This window comes from Melospiza georgiana, chromosome 3 (assembly GCF_028018845.1).
Source record: "Melospiza georgiana isolate bMelGeo1 chromosome 3, bMelGeo1.pri, whole genome shotgun sequence".
NCBI lineage: Eukaryota > Metazoa > Chordata > Aves > Passeriformes > Passerellidae > Melospiza > Melospiza georgiana.
Window position 1 is genome coordinate 12,106,080 of NC_080432.1, and position 19,778 is coordinate 12,125,857.

The 19,778-nt window shown below is 45.3% G+C and overlaps 1 protein-coding gene across 3 annotated transcripts in view; it reads right to left on the reverse strand.

Moving 5' to 3' along the window:
- PLCB1 (phospholipase C beta 1) overlaps nt 1–19,778 on the reverse strand; it is a 281,025-nt gene that overhangs the window by 101,570 nt on the left and 159,677 nt on the right. For all 3 annotated transcript variants that reach the window (XM_058020248.1, XM_058020251.1, XM_058020249.1), the window contains exons 4-9: nt 18,941–19,081; nt 13,483–13,562; nt 10,930–10,983; nt 10,331–10,406; nt 4,383–4,483; nt 3,100–3,266 (exon numbers count right to left, since the gene is read on the reverse strand). In XM_058020248.1, the coding sequence (XP_057876231.1) occupies nt 3,100–3,266; nt 4,383–4,483; nt 10,331–10,406; nt 10,930–10,983; nt 13,483–13,562; nt 18,941–19,081 (619 nt within the window). The remainder of the gene's footprint in view (nt 1–3,099; nt 3,267–4,382; nt 4,484–10,330; nt 10,407–10,929; nt 10,984–13,482; nt 13,563–18,940; nt 19,082–19,778) is intronic.

The following is a 19,778-nucleotide window of genomic DNA, read 5'->3' on the forward strand; positions in this document are numbered from 1 at the left end:
ACAGCAAATAGACACAGAGAAAATCTGGAGAAAGAAACACTGTGAAACGTAAGAGCAGATCTAAAGGGCTGGCCCTTTAAAATTAAAGAAGCAGTGATAATATTTAAACAAATGCATCCTTACAAGGAAAAACAAATCAACATCTTTATGCCGTTACTTAAAGCACTTTCACACTCTATTTTTAAATCTTCCACCACAAAAACCACTCTAAAAATAAAGGCTGATAATAACCTAACCCTTGCCTTGCTCCCTCCAAGGATGATGTGGAAACACTTAATTAATGGCTTTAGTTTTTTACACTCCTTTCCCTGGCAGCCCTTGGGTTTGTGCTCTCCCTGCTTTCATCTCCAGCCTGGGGCTGGGTGCAGGTGTGGAAGTGACCCAGGGGCTGTGGCTTGTTAGGTAAGGAAGAGCCACATGTTTCTGTGGAATGGGAAACACACAGATATGGTAAATTCTCCTCCAGCCTCCCAGCACACAGGGACAGACTGCTCAGCACCACCAGGGGCTCCTCCTGCTCCCTCCTGATAAGGGAACAGCTCGGCAGGGAATTCATCTCCTTCCCAGCACGACACAAAGCATTAATCACATCAGCTCACCTGGCCCACAATAAAACAACACCGCAGACTCTTAACCTATGCAGATGTCAAGCCCACCTCTCTGCTGATTCTGCAAAAGCTCCTCTATGTCCCAGCAATAAATGCACCTAAAATACATCAGTGACTGCAGGAGCTTTACTCAGACCTCTGTAACCTCAGGAACTTCACCAGGTACCTGAGGAGTTGCAAAAGTGTAAAACATTATGGACAGCTCTTGCTTACTGTGCTCAGAACAGTGCAGGTGAGCAGCAACAAAAGGCCACAATGGGGACCAGGGGAATGATGAGATCCCAAAAGCATTTGAATAGTGCACAACAACTCACCAGAAATCCATGTAATTAGCTGTGAGAGAATCATTAGAAGAGAATATTGTGGTACAGTGGATGTGCACAGCCAATGAGCTGGGACAGGGACTTAGGAAGAACAATCATCAGAGGAGTGAAGGGCTAGCACTAGCCAAACAGGGAGCAAGGAGTCAGCTGTGCACATGGCTTCCACTTCATAAATTTGGATTTACATTTTTAAGGAAAAAAAATCCCTGATTTTATTGAAAAGAACTTTTCAATGCATGACATTTTATTCGCTAACAAGCATGTGCATCACACTTTTGGAGGTTGTCTGGGTACCTGTGTTCATGTTTCTGGCCAAAAACTGTCTGGAAACTTCACTTCAACAACTCTGGCAGCAGGAAGCCTGGGGGATCATCCCTTTTCCAGAACACCACATTAAAAGGTTAAATCACTGCTCTAAATATGTGCTTACATTTTGGTGACATTTTATAGACACGAAGCGTTTTTTGACAATTATTCCATGAGTGCAGAAATGAGTGCACACCTACACTTCATTTAATATACAGTGAGTTGCATTCCCAACTCGGAGCAGATGCACAGAAAATATTGTGTCCCCATGTCATCCCTGATTAGCCAGTTCCTGTCATTTTGGGATTTACACTGGAGCTGCTGCCAGTTCTGCAGCTCAGCTGCCAGACAGGGAGGTGGTTCTTCAGCACAGAGGTGGATACCAGGCTGTGCCAGCTGGACCCAGTGCACAAGCCTGAAAAGGGAAAAAACCCCACAACAATCTCACTAAAAGAATTAACTCTGTAATCTTTCTCTTGCTCAAGTCAGCATTTTCAGAGAACTGATTTTTAAAACAACAAAAATCACACCCAGGACAAGAGACATCCATGGAGCAGCACCAGGTAAACAGGGTGAACAAGCCCCACTGGAGGCTGGGGGCAAACACCACCACAGCACCTTCTCCCTGGGCTCTGTTTCACGTTTTCTCCTTATTGCCAGGCAGAGGTGTGACTCTGGCACACCACACACCTCCTTCTAATAAATCCTTTATTTGGCTGATGTGGAGTGCTAATATTTGGGTAGCAAGGATGATCTTTCAGGTAACAGACTTTCCTGTAAGGTAAGCACAGAGCACAGCTCTAATATTTGCACAGATGAGAAAGGAGGTCACAAGGAGTTCCATTTCCTCAAGGAACTGCTCCTGCTGACGTCAAGAGACAGTTTGCATAAATATGGCCAAGAAGCAGGATTTAACCCGCCACAAAAAACTGGAAACACTCACTTGGATTGGGCTAGAAAAATAAGAAGCCTTAGGAGGAAAAAATTAGAAGTGTTTGAGAGACAACATTCATAATGACATCAGTTTCCTCCAGCAATATGCAAAGGTGAGAAAGCTTCCAGATGGGAGTGCCTTCAGTTAACCTCCAGATTCTTGGATCTTTTTTGACTTTTTTGATTCATAATCTCTGGACCAAACCATCTTATTTTCATATTAGATCTGTTTTTCAGGATATTCCCATGGCTCTAAAATTTCTAAGGTGTAAACACATCAAAAGCTGCGCTAAGCATCAGGATATGTGCATTGGAATAAAACAGGATGCAGACACAAACTGAGTGCTATTTTAAGATTTGTGGTGGTAGCAAAAATCTGCAGAGATTTGTGCAGGAGCTCTTTCACTGGTTTTGGCTAAGTGCCCAGCTAAGTCCTGACAACACTTGAGATGTTCAAAAGGGAATTTTCTGTGATTATAGCATGAAATACACTGAGTTGATCTCATATCTTGCATTGTACACCACTTTATCCAAAAGCAGAGGGCTAGACTTAATGGTATTATTAAATTATACATTTATCACACTCTGAGTTCCATTGTCCCTGATTTTTTTCTTTCAGCTTTACATTTTAGATGCTGGTAAACAGGCACTGTGATAGTCAGGCTTCTGCTGAGGGTCACATCCCAGAGCAACTCTCCTGTCAATCCCACACCCCGCAAAGCAAGCAGGGAAAGCAGCCCCATCCCTGCTCACTGACACCAATCAAACACATTTTATTTTAAAATGCACCACAGGATGTCTCACTGGCCTGTGAGATCCCAAAGCAGACAGCTGGGACAGCAGCTGGATTTGGAAGCAGACTTTGCTCTAGCATGTAGAAGAGCTGAGTGACTGTGTCTGAGTGCAGCAGGAGCATGAAATGCACTGACCTTTCTTGGCCAGGTTGCTGTTGGGTTCATACTTCTCAATCAGCACTTGAACTTGCTCTTGTTTGAGAGGTGGGTAAAGGATCTCGTTCAATCGTGGATCCCGCTGCTTCAAATTGATGAAGTCCATCATCTGATCCACAGTAAGGTAGGGCTTGCTCTTGGCACCACTGCAGAGAAATTAAAGCAAAGTCATGTTAAAACATTTCCTTGAAGTCTGGTTCTGGGTCTGAAACTTCCCAAGGAAACTAAAACAAGATTCATACAAAACTATCACATAACAGAAACATCACTCCACTGTGTCTCTGCACTGATTTGTTTTGCCAAAGGTTCTCCATCACACATCTAGGAAGAACATCTCTGAAAATGTTCAGCATTACTGGCATCAATGGGAAGACTTGGAGCAATGCTAAAAGCCTTTCATTCCTCCGAATTCTTGGAATGGAGCTATTTAACAAAGCAAAAGAGAAAACAGCCATGGGATTCAATCCCCAGCTTGCCACAATCACTCTGCTGGCACTCCTGGCCCAGCTATTTGGGTTACTGCTGAATAATAGCAGCCCTGATTGCATTATTCTGGTGATTTGTGTGGGTACCTTTTTTATAAACCTTCTAAAAGCTTTGAGGTGCTCTGCAAGGCAAGCAAAAAGCTGCCTGTTTGGGGAGGCAGTGAGGAGAGCAGAGTTTGGCACAAGCTGTGCCCTGACAGAAACCCAGGCTTGCTGTCCTGCCTCCACTCACCAGGCTGTGCTCAAAGTGAGGCACACAGATTGCTGCAGGGGTAGGAGCACCAGGACTTACAGAGCTCAGGACTGAATGGATCAAATCAGTTGTAGCTGGCTGCTAATTTAATTTCACGGTGTGAATCCATCATACACAAATCCTAAAAGTTGCTGCATTTTTTTCCCAATCCTAATTAAGCTTTTGGGGGGTGATTATACATATTCTCATGCCTATTTTGTGCTGTTATTGCTTATTACTCTTCTTTCTTTATTGTCTTGGAAACCTAAAGTGTCCTGATCAATGCAGAAAAACAAGACCTGGCAGTTCTGCTCCTCTAGGAACAAATTCCTTTAAAACTCAAGCCATCAGAAGTGGAGGTAAAAGCCTGGGAGAGAAGGAGCCCTTGATCCAAGATTAAATAACAGCCCTGCTTGACATTTGAATCTGTCACTGGCCAGCCCTGCATGCTGCTGTAGTGTAAATAACCCACTTTGCTGTGGCCAGCCCAGAAAATCAGTGAATGGGGAAAATAAATAAATAAAGCAGTGAGAGTGCTTCCTTACAACTCAGAGAAGATGTGGTCAATCTCAGGGCGAGGGCAGAGGTTGTTCAGGAACACTCTGTACACTTCTGGCGTGAAGTCGTCTTGAGGGATTGAATCGTTCTGTGAAATGGGGAAACAAACAGTGAGAGAGACATACAGCAGACATATAACATACTGTTATATGTTCTGTGCACACTGAGCACTCACTGTTGGCTGCTTTTGATTTCCGTCCTGCAACCCAGAGGAGCCCAGGTTCTGCAGGGTTGTAAGCTCCCCTGAATGCCAGAGCATCTTAAAGAGTACAGCTTTAAAAAATACACACAAACATATCTGTATTTTAATTTTAGTTATTATATTATGTATAATATTGTTTATTATATATAATATTATTTGTTATATTATTTATAATACAATATATTTATTTTATTTATTATATATCTGTATTTTTTTATTATTTTTTATTTTTCAGCTTCCATGAGGCCCAGGTATGTCATCCTCTGAGCACGTGGGAAGGAGGAGGAAGGCACAAGTCCCTACCTGCCCCCGAGCAGACATGGGTGTACCAGCCCTGCTGAGTCTCTGAGCTCACCCCAGCAGTGCTGAGCCCGTGGCTGTCAGTGAGCAGAACAGCAGCATCACAGGGGTGAAGATGCCACTCATCCTCCCAGAGCTGTCACACAGCTGGGGAGCAATGTGGGTCACTGTGTCACTGCTGCTACATTTGTTCCCTGGCAGCAGCAGGGATCCTGCCTGCACATACACGTTCAGGATGCCACAGTTCTGGGCAGCACTCAAGCAGCACAGCTCTGCCATCCATCTTTATCTTTGTCCTGAACACTCAGTGTGACACACTGGGCAATCAGACTTCTTTTAGAGAAATTGATAAAAATGCTCACCTGCAGAACACATCCCAGCTTTTTTTTTCCCTTACATCTTCTACAATTTAGAGTGATTTAATCTTAGAGTGATTTAAATTTAGTCCAACTTCTAGATGACAATTTCATCACCCTCACTACATTTTTCTCTGAAAAAAATCAAATTACTGGAGGCATTTACTGTACTGAGTCCTTCATCCAAGGCTATGGCATGTGGTCGCTGGGAGCACCATGGCCCACAGGATGGCTCGCCATGCTCCAAAAAGGGATGAACTAGAGGAAGAGGATGGTAATTTGGGCACAGAGCTGCTTGCTTGGCAAGGCTGGCTGGAGCAAGCAGCGCCTGTGTTCCTGTGCCTGTTCAGCAGCATTGCCAGGGGAGCCTGCAGCATGGCTCAAGCCTTTGTCAGACCCAAGGAAACTTTGCTGTGCTCTTCCTGCCTCAGGTTACAAGAAGTAAACAATGCCACAGGCATCACTTTGTGTCCTTTCATCCGAAATCCACACAGCCTTGAGAGGGCTTTATCCTGTTTCTGTCCATAGGAGTCAATCTGTCCCAGACTGACCAGTCTGGGCTGTTCTCTGCTCTGCCTGGACAACCATCCCCAGGCTCCCACATTCTGGGTGACCCCACCAGACCCTTAACCCTCCTTTTCTGGCAGGCTGGGGTGGCTGCAGGGTGAGCTGGCTCAGACTCCCCCAGCCAGAGCCTCCCTGTATGTGCGCTCCACATGGGATCAATCCCTGTGCCAGGTAACTCACTGCTGCCAAAGCCAGGGCCAGGCTGGATGGAGAAGGGGGAATGCTGAGGGGACAGCATGAAAACAGGGCTGCCAGTGGCACTGCCCCCATGGCACTAAAAAACTCCTGCTGTGCAGCTCTCGGTGCCAACACCTGTGCTTGCCTTGAGGCTGGGATTCCCAAAGCTTGGGAATTCTCCTGTTAGATCTGCCAGCCTGCCCTCCCCTGCTCATAACCCCTGTCCAGCAGGGTGCTGCTCCTCAGCCAGGCCTTTTCAATGATTCTCTGACCACCACAGAGCTACAGCTACATCAAGCCACTATTTTTTTCTTTACAAGGGATTTGAAGGCGCTCAGCTGAACAAAAGTTTATTTCTTCCAACAGCCTGAGATCCAGAACCTCAGACCCAATTAGCAGACATCACTTTGCCTCCCTGTGTCTCCAAACACCCACTGCAAAGAGAACAACCAACATGAGCCCTCAGGCACAAGTGTACAGAGCTTTTTAATAGGTGTTTCCTAGCAGTACCATCATCAGTGGGTACAAACCACAGATATCTAGATGGGAGACTGAAGCCACCTCAGGCACACCTCCCACAGCCACATTTGGCTTCCAAAAGCCTGTGTGGCCCCAGGGATGGAAATACACTGCCCCCTGACTCAGGCTGGTCTGAGCCATCCCCGTTCCAGAGGAACCACCCACACACCTTATGGGCTCATCTCTTTGTGACACCAAGGAACAGAGCACAAACCCTCTGCACCACATGAGAGCATCCCTCCTTTCCAGCCTGGCTCAACACTGGCATTCCATTTTATTCCTTGATTAGATTCTCTACTAATTTCAAGCCCTGCTGATTTAGGATTTGCCTGCTAACCTGCCTGCTTTTGTAACATCTGTATCCAGTCTGTTACGTATTTAGCAGCATGAGAGCTAATTCAGATTATTTGCACAGACTGGACTCAAGAGCTGGTTATTTTATTTTAACACTCAAGCTCGCTGGTGCTTCATTGTGAACCCTGACATTAACTAGAAGGCAAAAACCACTTTTCACAGCCAAAAGGCCAGCTAAAATAAAGCTCTCCAAATTCTATTTAAGGCACCTTCAACCAAAACAAACAAAAAACATCCAACAATAACAAAAAGCAACCTTATTTCCAAAAGATAGCCAAGTTTTAAACAAAACCAACACAGGGGAATCAGATGGCAGTAAGAAATTCATTGGGGTATTTTAAAACTTTGTTTAAATGTTTATTTAATCTTTCTGCTTTTAGATCTGCCGGATGATGACTGTTCCAAAAATCAGGGTTTGATCCTCCAAGACTCCACACAGGCCAGTTGTGACCCAGAAAGAGAGAAATAATTAAAGCCATGTTTTGAAAAGTGCTTGACTTGAGGCCCATGTCTCATCCCACTGTGATCATGCTCTGCTGCTCAGCACTGCAGAGAATCCATCTCTATTAAGGTCCTTAAAGACAAAATAAAGGATTTATTTCAGCAACTCTGAGGGTCCTCTCTGGCGCTACTCCTCAGGAGGAAAACAATTACCTGGGCAAGGAGAACTCTTGCTCCTCTTGCACTAAGTGCAGAGCCTGCAGGTTTTTTCCCTGGGGAGTGGGGCTGATGGATGGGGTACCTGCCCTGTCACAGAAAATCCACACAGGGACACTGTCCCCTGTCACTGTGAGAGGCACATGAGGGAATATCCCAGGCTTCAAGATCCACTCCCAAGTTCCAAGAGCTGCAGCACACATGGTGTGAAGCTCATGGCCAATGAGCTCCATATCCTCCCAGAGCAATGAGAGGTGGGCAAGCTCAGGGAGAAAATCCACGAGGCATGAATATGAAAATGCAGAGCCTGAACTGCTAACATCCATGAGAGATTTTCATGAATTCTCTGAATAATCTGGCTGAGCAAGCTCCCTGATATTCATGTCTTGCGTGCTGCTGGAGTCCACTGCTCTCCCAAGGTTTTATGGCAACACCATGTGTCCTGCAGTAATAGGGCAGAAAAGCTGGAGCTAAGAATTTCACTTGCTCAAATAAACAGGAACACAAAGGAAAGGAGATGTGGTTGAAGTTCTGATTCTCTTCCATTCCCTTACCTCCATGAGATTCAGTTTTGCCCTTCCACAGTATTTTCCAAAGATGATCACCACAGTTCTCTTTGGTGCATGCAGCACATTTCCCTTTTGTCCCAACCAAAGAAAGGATCTACTTCATACTCTGAATCATTTTCAAGATGGTATCCCAGCAACAAGCATCCAGCAGTGTGTATGTAAAACTGGCTCTACTTAGATAAATAGAAAAGGCTGCAGTTTCTTTCAAAGACCCAAATGGTATTTAAATTTTCCTTTCAGAGACACGTAGTAAACGGAAGGAATAAATCAGCTGATTCAGAAAGCAGCGCCTCAGAGATTTTTTTTGCACACTTTGTCTTGTTTGCTATCAATTAAATGGAAACTCATCTTTAAAACCTTTCTCTCCACATTTCTAACCTCACAATATTACTTCAGATAAGAGTATTACAGTATTTTATACCTACTTTGCTGACATTCCTTGGAATTTTATTTAAACCTACGAAGGAAGGTCTCACTGAAGGGGTGTTTGAGGGTTGGCTGGGGAAGATTCTGCTCCTCTGTTCTCGAGCTGCAGAAAGGGGCTCTGTTAAACCAGTGGGGGAGCAGATGTCAAGGAAACCTCTCAGCACAGAGCTTTGTATGAGTCAGGGGATCAGGAGAAGCAGGCTGTCTCTGCTACAGAAGGGTTGTGCCCCACCTCTTGGACCCCCGAAGGAAGGAATTATCCTGCAGGAACCTGTCCTGGGATTAAAACCCAGCTTGAGCAGAGAGGTGGGAGCACATGTCCCACTGTGGTTGCTCCCAGCCACACCCAATCTGTGACTCCAGAGTTAACTGGAATCACCTGCTCAAGGTCATGACATCTGAAAAAGGCTTCTTAAGGGCCAGGTGCCATCCTGGAAATGCTCTGGGTTGAGGAGAGCTCCTGGATGAGCAGGATGCAATGGCTGCATGCCTGCAGTGTTAGCAGCTCCCACAGCACATTTCCACATTTCCTTCATGCACCTTTTGGATAAGGCAGGGAGGTTTAGCCTGTCACTTATCTGCAGCTACAGATCACACCTCAGGCTAACACTGAAATTGTGCAAAGGTCACTTATCCTTCAAATGGCCTCACAGGATTCCTCCAGGACAGCTCACACAAACTCTGCCCTTCCTTTGAATCCTTTCAGGCTTCTTCCAGTGCCCCTGATCCCAAACAACTCCAACCCAAAGGCACTCAGAGGGCTCTCAGGAACCTCAGGGTGGGAAAGCCAGAGCTGCTGCTGAGGAGCCATCCAGAGCAAAGGCAGCACAGAGGAGAGGACACAGCACCCAAGCCAAGCCCAGCCAAGCTTGTAGGAGTGACAGGGGGTAGGATGGTCAGAATGGATAGAGAGGAGAGATCTCTGAGGCCAGGTCAGGAACTTGTGGTTTACTGCAAAGGGCCTGGGTGCAGGGCCCTGCTGGGAGCTGCCAGCCACAGCTCAGAGCAGGCCCGAGAGAAGAGAGGGGGAGAGAGGATGAGAGGGCAAGAGAGCAAAAGGGGTAAGAGAGCAAGGTTCTCATTACAATACAATAAATCTTCTTCTGGGTTGAATATTCTAATTTGTTGTCTTATATAGCACAGCAGTTCTATTATCATTATAGCACAAGGATTCCATATCACCAGAGTTTTGTACCTCCTCGATGTTTCTCATAGGCATCTCCTCTAGGCACCAACTCTTCCTGGTCCTTGCAGCAGCCATCTGACTCCAGCTCCCACCAATCCACTCTTTATACCACTGTTCTTATTGGCTACAGGTGTGGCCTGTTAACATCAGGCCTGCTCCTAATCTTTAGTAATTGGTTCAGCTGCAACTCTTTAGGGGGTAAGACTGCACTCTATACACTTTCATTTACCCATACTGTGTCCCCCTACACTAATTTTTACTAACTAATCTAGTACAATATACAAATTTTATAGCATTTACATACAGCCTGTAAGAAACATTACATTACCACACTGTGTTACATTTTAAACTTTAAAAACTCCTCTTTGGGGCCCTTTGCCAAGCTGGCAGGGTCTGCTCTGACCCTTGAAGCTGCCTGCAAGCAGAGGGTGTTGCTCCATCAAAAGGGGATTACCTTCAGCCAGCCACACCATTGTTTTCTTCATTGTTTGAGGTATCTCAAAGCTTGCTTTCATTTCAATCTCCCTTATAGTTGCCATATTCTCAAAACCTTTTGCCAGGCAATCATATTGATAAGGCTTTCCTGTTCCATGTCCCCCACAAGAGCTTGCTCAGTGCTTACCCTGGAGGAGGGCAGGTTGCAGGCCTCCAGCGCCGTCTCCACGCGCTTTCTGTCCGAGGAGAACAGGCGGTAAATGCTGCAAGGGGCACAAACACAGGGTTTGCTGTAAACACCTGCCTTGATGGCCCTTGTGGCTCAAGGACTGAGTATCTCCCAGCAGCCTATTGCATCTTTAGCCATTTGTTTCCATTTGCTGGCTGCTCAGTACAGAGGGGAGTTTGACAGTGCACAGGTTTAACCCTACCCCACACCAGCCCCTATCACAGCAGGCATTTATTTCAGCCATCACTGGTCTCCTCATTCCCCCAGTGCCATGCAATTTGAATCTGCTTATTTACACATATCCCTGATATAAAGAAATTATGCTGCTTCTTTTATTTTTTTTTAATTTTTAATTTTCACAAGTGGAAAGAACCAGGGCAGAGAGGCAGAACGCCTGTGCCCCAAGGGCATTTGAGCAGAGACACCCCATCATCACTGTTATAAAGAGAGGGTAAAATTATTCTTCTAGGCACAGGGGTCCCCAGCTCATCCCAAACACATCTTCACAGCCCAAAGCCAGCAGAGAGCATGTGGCAAGGAAGGGGAACAGCACTTACTTCTTCAGAGGAATGCGCCCCTCTGGAGTCACCTGCAGCTTGAGCTTTGTATAGCTGTGGAGAGAAAAGCACCCTGCTTTATTTTTACAGCATTTTCAAGGAGCTCTCCATCACCTTCTTAGCTCTGGGCTAGTGCTCTGATCATGTGGCAAGTCCCACTCAACTCCTCCCAGTAGGAAAACATGTTGGGATATCATTATTGACCACAAACCTTCTACTGTCTGTTCTGAGAGAACTGTAAATGAGTTTTACAGCAACATCATCTGGTGAAAAATGTGGCAACACTTAAATATTTTAGAGGACTTTTTCTCTTTTTTTTTTTTTGTTAGAAAACTCAGCTTTTTCACTTCACCCACTGGTCTGCCAAGAGAAGAAGGAACTGCAAGGTTCTAATAAACTTTCCTTTTCTTCCCAACAGAAAATGCCATTAGCAACCACTTCAAAAGCACAGTGCACGCTGAAACTAGGATGACTGGGATAGGAACATTTCTACAAATCCTTGACTGCCCACAGTTTCATCTTCTGGAAACTGAAGCCTTTTGTGCTACTGTGTCACCAAGCACAACCTCCAGCACTGAGGGAGATTAAAACAAAAAAATCACAACAGTTATTTAAAAAAACCCAAAAGTTTCTTTTATTTTGCCTTCTAGTTTTTCAAAATTTGACTACATTTTGGTGACATTGAATGTTTTCCTCTATAACCAAGGAGGTTAGAAATAACAGAAGATGTCCAAAAGCTGTTTATTATTGCACTCCCAGTGCTCCAAGGAACTAAATGTCATAGAGAAAACCCCTTCATTCTGCTCTAATGCAATCTGGTTTTCTCTTTCAACGAAAGGGTTCTGATAGGACTCCAACCAACGCTTTGCTTAGTACACCAATTATAATGGGGAAATAATTTAATCTTCAAAGTCATACATTTCTTAAGTGGCTGATTTGGCATCTGTGCAGAGGAGCTGGGAAACCTTACGGTTTCCAAGTGATTTATTAATTAGTGGGAAAAAACACAGGAATGTCATGCTTGCCTGCCACTGAATCCACACAGTGTGTCCAGTGACTTCATCTTTAATTAATATGGCTTGAAAAGCTGCCAAGGAACAGCTCCAGCCAAGGAGCTCTCCTGTAGCGTGTGATGAGACATTTCTCCCCTGGTTTGGGTAGGAAAGGGCCCATTAGGCACAGCCCAACCCTCCCCACTGCAGAGCTGCCAGCAGAGCCCACTGGGTACCTCGGCATTTCAGGGGCAGGAAATTGTACAACAAATCCCCCTCCAAGCCCTTCTCCAGCCTGTGGAGCTGAAGGAAGTCACAGCTCAGGTGGGCACACTCCCAGCAGGCAGGGCCAACAGGAAATGTGAAATGTTCCCATCCATCTGGGATTTTGTTTGCCTAAAACATCTCTGCTGCCCCAACACACCCTTGTCAGACACAATGCTGTGTTTCCAACAACACCCACCCTTCAGAGCTGCCTCAAGAATTCCTGCATGGGGAGGAAACACACACCCACATGCACATCCCTCCCTCCCTCCCTCCCACAGCAGGCACCTGTGGCTCTGTGGGATTAAATTCAGCACTCTGGAACATTCTGACTCTGAGGGCAGCTCATGGAAGAAACCTCACAAAGTGCAGGAAAAGGGGAAGTTAATTTTGGAGGGAAGAAGATTTTAGGAAGGTAAGTTTAGCCCTGCCTGTGAGCAGGGAAAGGTGTTTGGGGGAGGCACTAAGCTGACTTTAAGCAGCTAACTCACAGGCTGGGGAGGTGCAGCCCCTCTTTTAGAAGCCCAAAAGGCCAGTGAGTATCCCAGTTCAACACCAGCACTTTCTGGCAGGCTTTGCCATGCTCTTCTCAAAGCTCTGATTTCCACTAAACTGCCTCTCTCTCATCAGCTGAGAACTGCTGAATTGAGAATTGTCAGGTTGACAATTGTCAGTTGCTTCATCTCTTCCCTTTTACCCAAACCTTCTCACAAACAGCTTTTCTGCTTCAAGGAAAGCAACCCAGAATCTGCCCACTCTGCCAGGCAATGCAGAGGAATGAATTCTCTCCAGATCACATGGAAATCAGAGAGATGGGACTGAGGAAAAGGGACTTCTGGCATTTTTCTTTTTTGTTATCAATAAAAGACAAATAGGAAAACAAACCAGAAGCAAGTCAGTCCAGAATATTCTTTCTTTTTAAATGGAGACTTTCAGCCTAGAGCTGAAGCTTCAACTGTACAAGGGGCAGGGAACATGCAACTCTGACTTTTTCTGCAATGATTTCATAGTTTGCCAGGAGAACCCTAGAAAGGATTTTTTCTTAGATGACTTGTGGATAACAGGCTTTTTAGAGCCACAGGGACCAGGAGCTGTATTTACAGAAGCGACACGGCACCAGAGCAGGATGGATACCAAGGTGAGTAAGAGGCTGGAGGAAGATGCTGCAGAGGGAGGAGCAGCTCCCTCAGGGTGACAGGCAGGGCCTTCTCCAGAAACAGGACACCCAGCTCCCTCAGGGTGACACCCAGCTCCCAGGATGACACCCAGCTCCCAGGGTGACATCAGGGCCACTTACGCCTTCTCCAGGAACGCATCCCTCGACATGTTCTGGGCCAAGAGATTTGTTGCCAGACTGAACACTTCATCTGACCATTCCTGTGAAGGAAAAAGTGAATAAATGAGGCTCAGTTTAGATGTTTAGTGACACAATGCAACACATTTTTGGAAATTATGCTTTGAATAAAAGGGCCTAATTAAAGCCTGAACTTGATTTTTCCAATTACATCTTCCCTCCTCATCTGTGAGACCTGTTTTTCTCATGCTAGAGAAAAAATGAAGACTGTTACAAATCGAAGTCCTGACTCTATCCAAGATAAGAAAGAAGCTTATAAACTCCCCAAGCAGCAGAAAAACACAGGAGTACATTTCAATTACTCTGATGTGCAAGGAAGATGCAACTCCAAAGAACTCTTTCTCCCTGATTGCACATCCTCACACAGTGGTCCTATCCCCCACTAAATATTTTTCCAGGGAAGAAATACTACAGAATCATGGAATGGCTTGGGTTGAAGGGATGTCCAAGAGGATCCAGATCCAAGGGACACCTTCCCCTAGACAGGCTGCTCCACATTGCTCCAGTCCTTTTCCTGCCTCCCTGACCTTTCCTGTTCCCAGCAGGGCTGACCATGATTATAAACTGAATTTTAGACTCAGAGTTTGTGCTGCTCTCCTCCCTCTCAGGTCTCTTCATTGCCAGCTTCAGTGTGTTTTTCCTTTCTAACCTGATGCTTATTCACAACCTTTAATTGCAAATCTTTTTCATCACAACTGTGGTTTTGGATTGGCTTCATTTCACCTCACTGAAAGAAAGGGAAGAAAACAAGCAGTGCCTTTGCAAACAATGCAACTGCTTTTTGTTTTAGTTGACAAAGCTTTCAGAGTTTTGTTCCAAACAAAAGTTACGTTTCCTTTCCTGACAGTCCAAATCCAAAATTCCCACTGCCACCCTCTTTGGGAAATATTCCCTTCTCCTTGGCCTTTCTTTTTCTTGAGATAAAAATCTATATTAAAAAAAAAGGAGGATTCCCTTCAGACACAAATGGATAGGGATGGGAAGTGTCATTGACTTCCACTGAAACAAATGTTCCTGTGTCACTTTGGTGCTTGGAGCCTGTTTTACCTAAAACTCCTCATTTTTCCACATGACTAGGTGACTGATTTGAGAAGCTGGGGGTGTTTTCCACCTTTTTTATATGCTCAGGTTTTTTCCCTGATGTTATCAGACCTTGTTCCTGAAGCTGGTGTCCCACCTGTGCTCCCAAGGATAAGGCTGCCTGCATGCCCAGTGTTTTAGACTGTTTTGGTGGCCTCTGATGCCCTCCAGCTCTCAGATCCTGAGCCCATCCCATTCACCCTCAGCAACACAGATAACACCTCTCCTGTGCTGCTGTTTGTGCAAGAGAACCCTTCTTCCCTCACACACAGACTTGTTCTGGAGGCAAATCAGTGTTGCCCAGATAGTCCTCCCTCCACCCTCTTGCGCCATTCTTCTCCTTTAATTGTTTTTCCTTCTTAGGTCTAGTTTGGAAAAGCCAGGGGTGTGAGAAGGCAGAGGAGGAGGAGTCAGGCTCGCTAGCAGCACAACTGCTTTGCTGTGAGTCCTGGAACAGAGAGCATATTAAGTGCAGCATCTGTTTTTCTTCTTGGCAACTCATTTTTCCAGGCTCAAAATAGGCTCATCTTGTAAACACTGCTTTGTTTAGGCACTAATAATAGCTGCCCAGGCTTCTCCCTGTGACACCAACAGCCACAGAGACTCACACAGCACAAAATACTCGCTGGAAATCGAAAATACACTGCCTTTTAACAGACCCTGATGGACTGTTCTCATCTTGCTGCTTCTGCTGGGCTTGAAGCTGCAATATTTTGTGTAAAACAGAAGTAGGGCACTCCAAGAGTATCCCACACCCCCAGCTCTTCCCTTCCTTTGTCCGAGTGCTTGTTGACAGGAATGTGAGGGGAACTCGCTCATTATGTGCCTGTCACACACATTATTTATATCAGCAGCCTCGCCATTTGTTCCATTCTGCTCCTCTGCTGGCTTTTCCTGGCTCTCCAAAGCAGCCCCATCACTCTTGGCAAACCCTCTGAGGGTACCTGCAGGCTGAGCCACTCCTAACTGTGACTGCCATGGGTGCTGCAGCCTCTGCACAGATGTGATACAACAGGAAAATAGAAATCTGTGCGCTTTTGGAAACGAAATAGGGCTGCAGCAGTGCCAGCAAACCCAGCACTGATCCCTCATGGGAGCAGAAGGACCTGACCTTCTGATCTGCAACTCCAAGCAAGCCACATCCATCATGGTAACAGAGAGCTTCCTGCACCTGATCCCCTCCTGGCTGTGTCCTGCCACACCAGTTCACCTTCTGCCATTCCTGTGAACTTTGCTGAGGGGTAATTCAGCTGCTCAGGGCTTTGGCAGGCAGCACACGAGCAGCAGCTCCTGTAGTAATGTGCTGCTCCTTTGGAAATGCACTAATTTCTCTGCCTCTGCATGCATCAGGGGACCATGAGACAGAAGAGATGAGACCTTTTTCATAAGAAAAGGCAGCACAGAGCCTTGAAAACTCTTCCTTCAAATCAGGCCTGACTACATGTGAAGGCAATGTCCCTCACACATTTCTTTTTGGTGGGAGGCTAACAAAGCAAGCTGCTGAAATTCTACACTTTCAGAATTTCATTTTTTAAAAAACCGTATCAAATGGAAGTGAATTTATTTTATTCTACTGATCAAGCTCTTACATACACTGGGGAAGCTAGAAAAATGAAGATGTATGCTGGAAAGAATAGGACAGCATGACTTGTGAATCATCCTCAATGACATCATTTTACTGATGGAGGAATTCATCGGCTCTCAGTGATGCATTTTACCCAAAGCTCATCAAAGTGAGGAGAAAGAGATTTCCTGGGCTCTGGACAGGGCCCTGCATGGCCAGGATGGGAGTGCAAAAAGAACACAGCTGCCATGAGAGGCACCAAAGAGAGTGAAAGGGGTGGGAACAAGGAGATGTTCCCTTCTCAATCTGCTGGATTTGGGAAGAGAGGGAACTGATGGGCTGCACTTCCTCATGCTGGGAGTGAAGCCAGAGAAAAGGAGCATTTGCTCAGAACAGGGTTTGAGAATGAACTCTGCTGCTTCTGCAGCAATTTGAGGATGCTCACAAATAAATCCTACCCCAGACAGGCACTCTCAGATGGAAACAAGTGAGGGCTCTCTCAGTGCTGCTTGCCTCCCCAGCAGGACACACCTTTCTGTCTGCCCTTTACACCAGGGCCTCATGAATTCCAAGCTGCATTCTTTGATCAAAGCAAGTGCCCTCAGCTCATCACTGATGTGCTTTAAATATCAGTTATTTTCTCCTGGAGGAACAAACATAAACCAGCACACTGACATTTCTATTTCCTGCACCTGAGGCAAGCTGAATAACAACCCCAGACTTGCATTCTCCTACTTCTCCCATAACTTGGCCAGTGGATGTGACCAGCAGAGTTTGTAGCAGAAAAGGCAAAGGGAGAAATGCTCTAATGGAATGATTTTAATTGCCTCATTAAGACCATTACAGTTTACTGTGCCTTTCTCCTTAAGGGAGGGCTGGCCAACACTTGCCACACAACTTGAAAAACAAGGTGTCACAAATGAAGGGTTAACCACAAAATATTCATGCACTGAAAAGGAAAGGTAGGAAGGATTTCTATTGGCACTTGCTTTCCCTGGAACATCAGAAGGGTCAAAATTTGCAAGCATGACGCCGGCAACGCCTTGTATTGACATTGCTCCCCAGAGCTCCCTGAGGGATGACTTGTGACTGATGTGCTTATTTATTACACCTTCTCTGACTCACTGCATGGGGCTGAGACAATAGAGACCAAATGATGTGTTCTGGTTCATGTAAAGTTGGTAAACAGGTTCAAAAGGGAGGAATTTTTAGATGCGTTCAACAGCGATCAAAACTGTTTTGATTCAGACAATCAGGACATTTAACACGGCCTCAAAGCACACACAATTCACATGCAATGCCTTAAAAATTACATCCCCAGGCCACTGTGCCCAACTGATCAAATATTACTTTATTTGCTCTATTGCATTTACAAATAAAAAGGAAGACTCAGATTCTTAGTTACTCAGATGGTAGGAGTTACTCAAGATTTGGAGCAGCCAAGCTTTTACAAAATATGATTTTATCCACTTTAAGGTTCCATTATCAAACAGAAAATAGCCCTAAAACACCCATTTCTGTGCTGTTTTAGCACATAGATGATGGCTCACGGACTGCTGGCTAGACAGGAAAGTGAAAAAGGAGGACACAAGCTTCTGATTTGGGTGATTTTCCCTGCTCCTTGATAAGGGACAGCAATTTCTGCTGGGAAAGCTTTAGCATACCTTTTCATTTCCCTTCATAAGCACAGCTCCTTTTTTCTCCTGAAGAGTTATTTCAACTGCTTTCATTTCTGCACTGTTAAGATTTCTCACCCTATAGAGCTCTGCATTTTCCAGCCTAAGAAGTGCACTTCCCTCTCAGCTCTTCATGGACCACCACAAACTCCTCTGTCTCTATTCTTCTGTGTCAAAGAACTGGAAATTTTTGCCAGTTGGCTAAAGAAGATTAGCAGAAATGGGAATTTGGCAAGCAGAAATGTCCCCTCCTTGCTGAAGGCTTTCATCCTATGACCTTTTTGCACCTGGGCTAACAGTCCTTGTTGGCTGTGAGGTGTTAAAATAATCCCTTGCTGTGGTTAAATCCCAGCAGGCTGCAGAGAAGCTGTTTTCACACAATCTGGTGAAGGCCAGGATGCGAAAATGCCCTGTGGAAAGTGTTCTGTGCGTGGATTTCTGGATTTCTGGGAGCAGAGCATGCCCACATGAGTGGAAGGGGAGAGAGGAGAAGCTTTGGGATGTCTGTTGGAAACAGATAAAGCAAAAATTCCCAGTTCATTAAACAGAATTGAATTGTAGAGAAATTGGAAGGAGGAGGAAAAAACTCAAACACAAATGTACTAAATGTAATTTTATGTTGAGGGTTGGACAGAGGAAACTGATGGACCTGCACAGAAAAAATTACTTTTCTAAGAAAACTATATTGACTACAAGCCTTATCAAGGGCTCTCAGCAGGCAAAATGTGATACTGCTACTGAAATACTGATGTGTGTTTGGGGAGCCACAGTGTAACATCCCATTCCTGAGCTAAAATTTGTGTGTAACACTATTTTTACTGCGATTATTTGGGCTTTACAAGCAACGTTCTGAACACAAGTACACTTAGCAGGGGCATTAATCTTCCTGAATAAACTCCTTGGGGAAAACAAAAACACGAAACAAAAATTACACATTTGTTCTTGGGAACTGAGCAGCCCAGAATAGAAGTGTGCTTCATCTCACAGCAGCTCCTACTTTCAGCTCAGGTATCCCTATCTCCAAACACTACCCCCAAAGCCTGAATTGGCTATGACAGACTTCACGTGGCAGGTGTGTTACCTTTGCAATGTCATCCTGGAATGCCACGAGGTTCAGGTAGGAGATGTTGACCAGGTCAGGCCCGTACACCACGGTGATCATCCTGTTTTCCAGCCGGCCTCCCGCGTTCCCAGCGTCCAGCAGCTCCCGCAGCTTCGGGTCCTGCAGGGGAGCAGCCACCAAGGGGTTAAAAACTGCTGCAAAATACTCTGCACAAACTGCAAACACTCCCACTCTGAAAATCTCTGTCGTTCTGAACGTTTTAAACACGTTGGCCTGTTGGTTCTGATCCGGCTAATGACTCATTAAATAGTTAAAGTTATTAGCCCAGAATAAAAAGGAAATCATTGCTGTAAATCCTCCAAAGCTCTGAGCTCCGTGTTGGTGCTGTGCACACTCAGAGCTGTCCAGCTGACGGCTGCACAGTCCTGTTTTCAGTCATTTTGCTGCAGAAGTCAAGCAAACACAAACTGTCAAAACAACACAATCTGTCCAAAGGCTACTGTCCTCAGCAGCGATTTTAATGGGTCTGAGATAAAACTGAAAATGAGAACTTAAGTTTTTCCTGAGGAATTAAGAAGACTTTTGGAGTTAACCTTCTTAAACTCTATGAAATGAGTAATGGAATTTTGGTGTTGCCCTCCTCTTTCTTCTTTGTGTTCAACAGGTTATTTATTATTTATTGTTTATTTATTTATTATTGAAATTATTAATTATATTCAATTTAGATTTAGTTTTTAGCCTTTTTATTCCCCCCCCCCCCCCCCCCGTTTGTGTCCAATAGAGATTCACAGACTAATCTAGGTTGGAAAAGGCCTTTAAGAGCATGGAGTGCAGCTGTTCCCCCTGCTCTGCCAAA